This window comes from Alosa alosa, chromosome 6, assembly GCF_017589495.1.
Source record: "Alosa alosa isolate M-15738 ecotype Scorff River chromosome 6, AALO_Geno_1.1, whole genome shotgun sequence".
Taxonomy (NCBI): Eukaryota; Metazoa; Chordata; class Actinopteri; order Clupeiformes; family Clupeidae; genus Alosa; species Alosa alosa.
Genome location: NC_063194.1, coordinates 11,131,712 through 11,142,196, shown reverse-complemented (window position 1 = coordinate 11,142,196; position 10,485 = coordinate 11,131,712). Strand labels below are relative to the sequence as shown.

The 10,485-nt window shown below is 39.6% G+C and overlaps 1 protein-coding gene across 3 annotated transcripts; it reads left to right on the top strand.

Annotated features, from left to right (window-relative positions):
* Positions 1–8,800, top strand: LOC125296657 (modulator of macroautophagy TMEM150B-like). Of its 3 annotated transcripts, XM_048246693.1 has the most exons (7): positions 1–21; positions 393–475; positions 2,773–2,832; positions 5,763–5,830; positions 6,031–6,161; positions 7,607–7,784; positions 8,172–8,800. In XM_048246693.1, the coding sequence occupies exons 2-7, from the start codon at positions 411–413 to the stop codon at positions 8,360–8,362; spliced, it is 693 nt and encodes a 230-aa protein (XP_048102650.1). In that variant the 5' UTR covers positions 1–21; positions 393–410; the 3' UTR covers positions 8,363–8,800. The 3 variants fall into 3 exon arrangements, with proteins under 3 accessions (XP_048102650.1, XP_048102647.1, XP_048102649.1); XM_048246690.1 differs by lacking the exon at positions 8,172–8,800 and having other exon boundaries at positions 7,607–8,163; XM_048246692.1 differs by lacking the exons at positions 1–21; positions 8,172–8,800 and adding an exon at positions 245–294 and having other exon boundaries at positions 7,607–8,163.
* The last annotated feature ends 1,685 nt before the right edge of the window (positions 8,801–10,485 follow it).

Genomic DNA, 10,485 nt, shown 5'->3' with positions numbered 1-10,485 from the left:
TGGTGTTGACCAATTGCATTGGTATGTAATGTTCTTTTATTTGTTATCAACTTAGATGTTGCTCTCAGTATGCTTTTAAAAATGTTTTTATTTAAACCCCAATAGCTTACAGTTACTAAGAGTTACTGTTGTCATACTAGCCTATTACTCATTCATGTGGATTCTGGGATTCAAAGTTTTAACTTTTAATGTTTTCACGACTCAAGGCAAATCGGAGATATCCCTCATTATGTTATGATAGCTTTGTTTCTTAGAAAATAAATTTATATTCTATATTTGCCTCTGAAACAAAAGGTAAACATTTGGTGTCATAGAGTATATAAAATATTTTGCTTTTGAGGACTGACTGTGATGCTTGAGTTGATGATCCCTGTCATGTGAACTACGTACAGATAATCTGATGGTCTATAATGTGGGCCTGGGCATTACTTCCTGTTATCCTGGCAGTAGGAGGCACAGCTGGTATCTGGGCAGTGTGAGTATACATATTTCTTTACCTTGTTTTACACCTGACATGGTCCTTTGTCTATCCCTGTTCTATCCTGTTCTAAACCATTGAACACAGATCTTTTCATCCCCTTAGTATTTTTCTTTAGTTGCTTGATGTGTCTTGGAAATTGGAAAGAGAATAATACCATTTTTCTAAGTCACTTTGCATTTTGAATCATAATGAAGGCCACGCCTCCCTCCGATTAGGGCTTTCATGGACGACATGACAACCTTGACGTCAACCTTTCCATGCACCAACAGGTTGCTGGATAAGTTAAATAGCAATTTGCAATGGGCCAGAATGAAGGTGAAGTCAAATAAGTCTAGGAGTCTCTCAATTGTTAAAGGGAAGGTAATAGATAAGAAGTTTGCTATAAATAAAGAAGTGATTCCCACAGTTCTGGAGAAACCAGTGAAGAGTCTGGGAAGGTGGTATGATGCAAGCCTAGTGATAAATCACAGGTGGAAGACTTGAGACAGGTCACTAGGCAAGGTATTGCAAAAATTGACAAGTCAGGGCTGCCAGGTAAGCTCAAGCTGTGGTGTTTGCAGTTTGGTTTATTGCCTCGGCTAATGTGGCCATTGACAGTTTATGAAGTTCCTTTGTCAAGTCAAGTCAAGTCAGATTTATTTGTATAGCGCATTTAACATGCAGAGTGCAACCCAAAGCGCTCCACATAGGCCTATAAGACATTGTCATTGGCACAGAATAGCAAAGACAATAGATGCCGGACGGAGCGGCGTAGTCGCCAGCGTACCCGTGACACCAAGACATACAACATACAACAAACAAATAAAATAAAATAAATAAAAATTAAAAATAAAATTAGTCCAATTTCCAACCGGCTGAAAATGTCCAAGGGCAAAGATGACCCCTATGAAATACATTGTCAAATGTAGAGGGACAGACCAACCTAGCCAACCATGCCTAGGTTGGTTAAGGGTATTTGGATGTTTATTGTGTTAATATGGTGGCAACATGGGGCGTAAGCTAACTGGCTAATTTGTTTTGTGCTTGTGATGGGCTGGGCCTAGGTTGATGGTGGTTGGCTACAGTTTTTATGGTTATGGTTCAGTCCACGTCAACGGGACGGACCAACCTAGCCAACCTAGACCATGCCTAGGCTGGTTAAGAGTATGTTGGGTATTGGATATTTTAATGTGGTAATATGGTGGCAGCATGGAGGGGAGTGTCTCCAGGACGCTGGTTTCACTGTTAAGCCTTCATGAGGTGTCGTGGGCCTAACTTAACGAAACATTTGTTGGCGGATTTGTGGGTAGCGTGCTTTTTAAAGTTAATTTGAGTAGGGGCTTCTGAATGTGTTTTTACCTTGGATTTTGGCACAAGGGATTTTAACATCTAATCCTGTGTATTAATGTAATTGCACAACATGCATTTCTCAAAACAATTAGTGCAAACTGCACCACATAGTGGAAAACCTCCAAAAGTGTGTATCTTGCTCAAAATGCTTAGTTTATGCCTCAATGAAACGGTAAGTGCACTTAATATGACAGGTCATGATGTCATTGTTTATGTCAAGATAGTCAAACAGTTTTGTCTTGTTGTCAATATGACAGTTTACTCTGTAAGTATTTCCTAATGAACAATGCGCAAGGCAGCACTATTCTCAATTTCAAAACTAAAAAGTTACACATTATTGTGTGTGGCAGGGGTTGATTGCAAGACAGCGAATATGTTTCAAAGTGTTTTTCTGTTGACAGACATTGTGACATTATAATGAAAACAAAGCTTTTACAGCATTATGCAAATAGCAATGACCAATATACAGTAAAACAACACCCCTTGGTCAGAGCTGTGCACCATGGTACATCTTTCTATACATCCTGACAGGTCTGTCAGATCATATATATATATATATATATATATATATATATATATATAGTATATATATACATGCTAGACAGACTACGACAACTTCAACACATTTGTATGTAATGACACAAGCAATGAAATAAGGTCAATTTGTTTGATGGAGTAGGACTATTCAGCAAGGAACCAGTATAGTGCATTTTGACCAACATGACATAAGCCATTGAAAAAAAAAAGTAGACATTTGTATAAAATCAGTTGCATGGATGTACAAAAACATTGCTATTTGTTCAAGGTGGGGAAAAATGCTTCAATGATGCGCACAACTGATAAGATTATATGGAGTTTGAACAAAGTTTTGAGAATCTGATCTGAGAAATGCGCCAAAGCAACTGAGAAAAACTGTAATATAACTCCCAAGAAACACCATCACATATTCTTATATTTCCCAGGTATGGAGTTGCAGTATCCAATGAATCTGTTAATCTGACTGCAGGATTCCCATACATCAGGTAAACACCGCACTGCAAGTGCATGTAATTATGTTCACACCTAAAAGTGAAGCAGAACTACAACCCTAAGTCAGAAAAAGTTGGGACATCGTGTAAAATGAAAATAAAAACAGAATGTGCTTTACAAATCTTGTCAACACATATTTAGCTGCAAAAATGAGATAGACTAGTCAACATATCAAATGCTGAAAATGACAAATTTGACTATTTCATGGAAATATGTTTGTTTTGAATTTGATGCCAACAACACATTTCAAAAAAGTTATGATAGGGACCACTGTTCTGCTCCACCTCTTCATTTAACAACTTTCTGTAAATGTTTAAGAAACTGAGGAGACCAGTTGCTAGAGTTTTGAGAATAAATGTTGTCCCATTCCTGCACTATATATAGGATTTCAGCTGCTCAACAGTATGGGGTCTTCTTTATCATCTTTTTTATTCCGTGATGCACCCAATTTGAAAGGTCAGGACTGCAAACAGGCCATTTTAGCACCTGGACTCTTCTTCTGTGAAGAAATACTGTTTAAATATGTGCAGAATTAATTTTGCATTTGTTACGATGTGCTGCCTGTGATTTGCACTTTGTGAGACAGCACACTTTCACAAACACATCTCATCCACAAGGGGGCACCAGTTTGCTTCTTTGACCTGGTAGCTGTGAGCTAGCTATAAAAGCAATGAAGCGGCTTTAATGGAGGGAACTCAGTTTGGCATGAGGGAAGGCCTGCTTGGGGCCTACCAGCACCTCATGGTTTCTGCCCTGGACCCTTTTGATGAATATTCCCTTTCTCCCATTGGATATATATTTTGTGTTTGGACACATTTTCGTTGTTTTGTTTTTGTGTTGGGGTTTCCCCACATTTTTCTATGAACATTCTTGGAAGTAGGAATTACGTATGGGCTGGTCGCCTAGAGAAGGCAATGCGCGGGCTGGTCCAGGACTTGGAGGTAAGCTGGTGTCCTCTTGCATTTCATCTCCTATTAGTTCGTACACACTGACTGCCCCACCATTGCACACACTTAGGTTAGGGACTCTGGTCTGGGCAGCACATCTAATTTCCCTAGACTTAGTTCGAGCTTGTTGCCAGGCCACCTCTTCCTAACACATTGTTTTCCTGAAATATTCAAGGATGTGCAAGATGCCCTAAGCACTAATGCACCTCCACACTGTCATAAATGCTGGGTTTTGAACTGAGCACTATGACAACTTGGATATGTTGGATAGTTGGATAATCCCTCTCCTCTTTAGCCCAGAGGACTCCATGAAAAAATAATTGTAAATTGTGACTTGTCTTACCACAGGACATTTTCCCACTTTACCTCAGTCCATTGTAAATGAGATCAGGCCCAGATAAGATGATGGCATTTAATCATGTCTAAATACAATTTATTCTTTTGCATGTAAAGTTATTGGAAGTTTTCCCTGAGCCCATACAATGATTTTCTTTACAGAAACAGGTCTGGTGTTAATGCAGTGCCATCTGAGGTCCAAAAGACCATGGCAAATATTGTTTTTCAGCTCTGTCCCGACTCCCTTGTTTGTAAAGATTTCTCTGGATTCTCTCTATTTTAATGATGTACTGTACTGTAGATGAAATCCCTAAATATTTTGCAATTTCATGTTAAGAAGCATTAACTAATTGTTTCATCATTTGCCCACACATTTACACAGAGTGATGAATACCTCCACTTCTAAGAGACTCTGCCTCTCGATGTTCTTTTTATATCCAGTCATGGTGGCAGTTACCCTAATTCAGTGGTCCCCAAACCTTTTCTTTCAAGGGCCGACTCACTATGCCTGGCTCCAAGAGAGGGCCAGAGACTCGGAGTAGTTTGCAAAACAGCGCCAAAACAACCACCGGTGGACAAAAAGAGTATTACATGTGTACTGTTAAGACTCGCCATAGAGAATGAATGAATGATGGAAATTGCGGAGGTTTTAGTTTGACGATGTTGTACTCCCGTGCGGGCCGGATGCTATATACTACGGACATGTTTTGGGGGGCCACCCAAAATGAGGTGGCGGGTCGTAGTTTAAGTACCACTGCCCTAATTACTTGTGAAGTATTCATCCTTTTGTTTTCTTTATCATTACATACATTTTGTTGCCCCCATCCCAACTTTTTTCTAAATGTGTTGCTGGTTTAAATTCAAAACTAACAAACATGTTCCATGAAATAGTCAAATTTGTCATTTTTAACATTTGATATGTTGTCTATGTCCTTTTTGAAGCTATAAATATGGGTTTACGAGATTTGCAGATGATCAAATTCTGTTTTTATTTGCATTTGACACAACGTGTCAACTTTTCTGATTTGGGGTTGTATTACGACTGAAGAAAACCCTTCAATGCGTGTGTGTGTGTGCGCGCGCGCGCGCGTCCATGTTCATATGGGTGTGTGTGCAATAAAAGGAAGGAAACCGAAGGGTCAATTCTGAAGCTGATAAAAAACCTTCCACAAACACTACGTCCTTGACACCCAGAACCTCAATATTTCCTGAGTGTTTATATGTAGTTTTCTTCTGAGAATACATAATTGTACCAAAGTACAGAACATCACCACTGCAATTCCGCATCAGGTGTCTTAGGGTCACTCTTATGCAATGCATGAAGCCTGTCTGATGACCGCACTCCTGTATTTCTCCAGGTAAAACTTTACTTGACAGTATCGACATTAGAGTGACATGACCCTGTCATGACACATGAACCCTAACCCTAATCCTGACCTCTAACCCTAATCCTATAACCCTAACTCTAAACCTAACCCTAACCCTTGCCTAACCCTAGTGCCTTCCATGCAGCGCTGCGTTGGGGGCTTAAAACACCATCGTGCTAAAATACCGCTAGACAAATGAGAGACGTGCTCCTCCTTCAAATATAGCTCGTTGACTGTGAGTGCTAACCATAAAATTCTTCTTTTTTTTAATAGCGCATGTGGTGCCTACTACCCCCAGAGCTGCTGGTTCTCACAGATCTGCAATGTGAGCAGTTTTCTGAGTGAGTGATATTTTCAAATTCAAAAGAAAAAGTCTTCTGTGGTCTCGGTAATAGAATACTCCCTTCATTTTTTCTTATTACGGCTCTGTTTTTGTCTGACTGTATAAAAGCTTATCTTTGCTGATATAGACCAGCGGTTTTAACATTAAAGACTTTCGTCACTTTGTGTCCTGCTCAGTCTGTGGTGTCTTTTTCACCAGTCATATGGATTGTGGTGATCCGCTATCAGCAGGTGCGTGACCTGGGTTACCAGTGTCGCCGTACCAACCTGGCAGCCCTGGTTCTCGGCTCCATATCCTCTATAGGGATATCTATCCTTGGCAACTTCCAGGTATTACTTCTCCCTCTACTCTGATATTTATCTTTTCATGGTCTCTCTCTCTCTCTCATTACTAGGCTTGCACCGATAGCGCTTTTTTAAGGCTGAGTACAAGTACGAATACTTACATAACATAGCAAAACCATAATATTCGCTCTCAGGGACGGACTGGGACTAAAAAAAAGGCCATGGACTTTCTTACAATTAGGCCCACCACCATTTGCACGCACACAAACATTAGCTGTCTAACATGTATTATGCCAGTGAAAGTATCACATTCAAAATAGTCAGTCAGATTTGACAAAATTATCATTATTGATTATTATTTTACCTTGTACCTTCATTCATATAAGTAGCCTAAACCAACAGGGACATCATATACCATTATGGTAAATGGGGGTCTATCAATAAATTGTCTTGAGTATCTGTTCATCTTTTTGAGACTAACAGACATTGCACAAACAACTTGGTCAGGTTGGTGCACATCATGAAGATGTGTATGGACCTAGGGTTAGACCTATTCCTTGCAAATATGTGGTGGTTGTGGTAGCACACGTCTAGACAAGTAATGCGACTTATTCTTCGTCATTAAATAATGAAGCAACAACCTGTGTGCTTTGCGCAAGGACAAAAAATAAAACAGAAGCGCCATTACCAACAAACATGCAAATGTGTAGTCCGTGAGAGGCATGGGTGTTGGAACCCATTTCTGGTCATCCGTTGAAACGGATTATGTGTACATGGCATCTATCGTGCATGAGCGCACCCAGGCCTGAACCCTTAAAATGATCAGGTCGGACGTTCATCTCCCCCTTTCTCCCCCGAGAAAATGTTTGAAATTCTGTTTTCTAAACACACCATCTTAACTTTGTTTGAGATGGACAGAAATACTAAAGCCTGGGCCCGTCTTCTGTCTGACTCACATCAACATCATCCCACGGATTATAAGCCTACCACATTTCACTGCTTGACTCAATAAGAAGCATATGGCTACTGAACATGGACATCACCATAGGTTACTTCAGTCAAGTTGACCATGGAGAAAACATTTAGCATAATTGTAGACTATCACTGCAAGGGCATGCCAACGATAAAAGGTTGGCATGAAAAAAGGCATGTGTGGCCTGAGGTAGGTGAGACATTTGTCAATTGCTGGAGTTGGCAACCTTGGTGACACTGTAGCCTTTTCATTGTCCCTATCCTGCTATTGAAAACGCGATGGCGGTTGCTAGTTTTTTAATGACAATGACAACTGATAGCATAGACACGTAAACGTAAGGGCACAAAAAAACATAAATAAGTCTTATGAATATACAAGTCATAAGTTTCAATTAGTTCCAATGCTCTCAGTATGGATACATGTAGGCCTACTCAATAAGGCCGTATCAACCTTGATAATATCAGTGTATCGCTAACATTTTGCTCTGAATCTTTTGTCTCTCTTTCTCTTCCCTCAGCAGTCTGTGTCTTTGGGGATACACCTGTTTGGCGCTTTCCTGGCCTTCATTGTGGGTCTGGTGTACTTCTGGATGCAGCTGTGGCTCACTTATAAGGCTGAACCGTCTCAGGACCGCCACTGGCTGGGACCACTACGCGCCGTCCTCTGCAGCCTCTGCACTGTGTTCCTTATTGCCAGTATCCTTAAACCCCACACATGGGTCAGGAGGTCAAAGGTCAAGGATAAAAGGGTCATCATTATCATCATCTTAGCATCTGGGGACGTGATTCCCAGTTACAAGTTAAATCAGAGATGGGATATATGGTCTAAAGGATCTTTGGTTAACTGCAATTACCGAGAACACTACAATCCACACGCTCTAGTTGCACAACCATTTCCTGGCCACTTTACATAAGTGTAAGTGAGATCTGTTTACACTGCTCAAGCTATTTCATGGTTACCCAAGTCACAACAGTTAATATTGCATCTCTGTGTTTCTTAATCCTGTTGTAATTTCATTGGCCAAATGTAATTTGATGTTGCAACAGCTGCCAGCATATTACACCTTAACTGCTAACCCCCAGTGGTTGTGCTGCACAACACGGGCTCCAAGTCTCCTGCAGCCATGTGCGAGTGGGCTCTGGTCATGACCTTTTTCCTCCTCTTTGCCTCCTTTGCCGCCGAGTTCCGGCTCATCGAATGCCACCAGCTCACTGTGCACAAGCAGATAGGGGCAAAGAAAAAACAGCAGCCTGACCATCGCCGGGAACCCTGAGAGATAGCCTGCATGGTTTGAGCCATCTCCTGGTAGCTCTGGAGTGATCGCTAAAGCACTACAGGATTATCAGTGCTGTTTTCAGAGTGAATTAGGCAGTGCTATGGACGTGATATTGCACTTGCTAAGGGGGCGCTGTGTATGTTTGTGTTATGTGTGGGACATTGTTGGAAAGTGTTGTGGTGTCACCACCTAGTGTCCGCATTTTGTCTCCAGTTTCACATTCATAATACCAAAGATTGTAGATTGATAATACTTTCAACAAAATCTGAAAAGCACAAGGAAACAAGCCATACTTGAACACCACCAACCCCTAAGTTAAATAATGACATTTACTCCATGTAGCCCATGCATTTTTAGTTGATAGAAATGCATGCAGGCCTTTCAAAGCTTTGTTTGTGGGTTATTTATTCATTCATAATAAATATTTCAATTATCTTTTCAGATTCTCTTGTCTGTCTGAGATGGGACTAAAGCCTATAGCCAGGCTGAATTGAACAAAAACAAAAGTGAACTTGACATGGTGTAGTAGAGTAGCATTGCTTAAATACTATTACATTTAAACACACACACACACACACACACACATATATATTATATGTGTACTTAACAAAAAAGTGTGAAAGAATAACTGAAAACGTCTTATATTCTAGTTTCTTCAAAGTTGCTTTTTTAGTTTTTTTATTTATTTAATACCATATTCAGCAAGCCATAACTTGACAAATATTCATCTGTGGGCCAAATAACTTTGCATTCATTCATAGTTTTGATGCCTTCAGTGAGAATCTACAATGTAAATAGTCAAGAAAATAAAGAAAACACATTGAAATGAGAGGGTGTGTCCAAACTTTTGGCCTGTACTATAAATATATATATATATATATATATATATATATATATATATATATATATATATATATATATATGTAACACTTTATTTTAATGTGTCGCTGTTACAGTGTACCTACCTAATTAGGTACAGTGGTACAACCTGTGTAACAACAGTAACAACATGTACTATCAGGTACTATCATTGTACTTGCATTATGTATTTGTGGGTACCTACATATAGTTGTTACACTGTAATACTGAGTGCTTTTACAAAACTTTGCCAATTTGCCTACATTTTCATCAGAGCAAAGAGCTGACCTGAGACCTGCTGGATGGGGTAAATCTGGTCATGATACAGTAGATTTGATATACAAAGCATTCTTAGCTCCAGTCAAGGCCTCATTGTCTTCAGTACATGTAACAGCTGTGCTGCTACAACCTTGTTACTCTTTGATACAGTGGAATAAACCTATTAAGTGTACCAGTTAATTACTTACATGTACATACACATACACATGTATGTTATGTCTTCGATGTCTTGGAACAGGTCTACTAATTCACTACATAGTACATATATTAACTGTGTTGGTTCACACTTATTGCTCTTTGATACAGTGGCATAAACCCATTAAAATGAAGTGTACCAGTTAAGTACTTACAATTACATATTACATGTATGTTTTGTCATTGGTGTCTTGGAACATGTCTGCCATTACCCTACATACTGTAGTACATGTATCAACTGTGTTGGTACACATTTATTACTCTTTTGATACAGTGGAATAAACCCATTAAAATAAAGTGTACCAGTTAAGTACTTACATCTACATATATACATCCTGTAATTGATGTGTTAAAACGTGTCTGCTGTTACACCACACAGTACATGTGAATTAGTAGACCTGTTCCAAGACAAGACCTGTTCCAGTTTATTCCACTGTATCAAAGAGTAACAAGGTTGTAGCAGCACAGCTGTTACATGTACACTGAAGACAATGAGGCCTTGACTGGAGCTAAGCATGCTTTGTATATCAAATCTATCATGACCCGATTTACCCCATCCAGCAGGTCTCAGGTCAGCTCTTTGCCTCTGATGAAAATGTAGGCAAATTGGCAAAGTTTTGTAAAATCACTCAGTATTACAATGTAACAACGATATGTAGGTACTCACAAATACATTATGCAAGTACAATGATAGTACCTGATAGTACATGTTGTTACACAGGTTGTACCACTGTACCTAATTAGGTAAGTACACTGTAACAGTGACACATTAAAATAAAGTGTTACCG

Bases quoted from the DNA above. Each gene is read 5' to 3' on its own strand.
- LOC125296657 (XM_048246690.1), top strand. From the start codon at position 411: ATGTGGGCCTGGGCATTACTTCCTGTTATCCTGGCAGTAGGAGGCACA. The intron at 2,833-5,762 runs GTAAACACCGCA...TTTTTTTAATAG, and splicing joins GCAGGATTCCCATACATCAG to CGCATGTGGTGCCTACTACC. The intron at 5,831-6,030 runs GTGAGTGATATT...CTTTTTCACCAG, and splicing joins CAATGTGAGCAGTTTTCTGA to TCATATGGATTGTGGTGATC.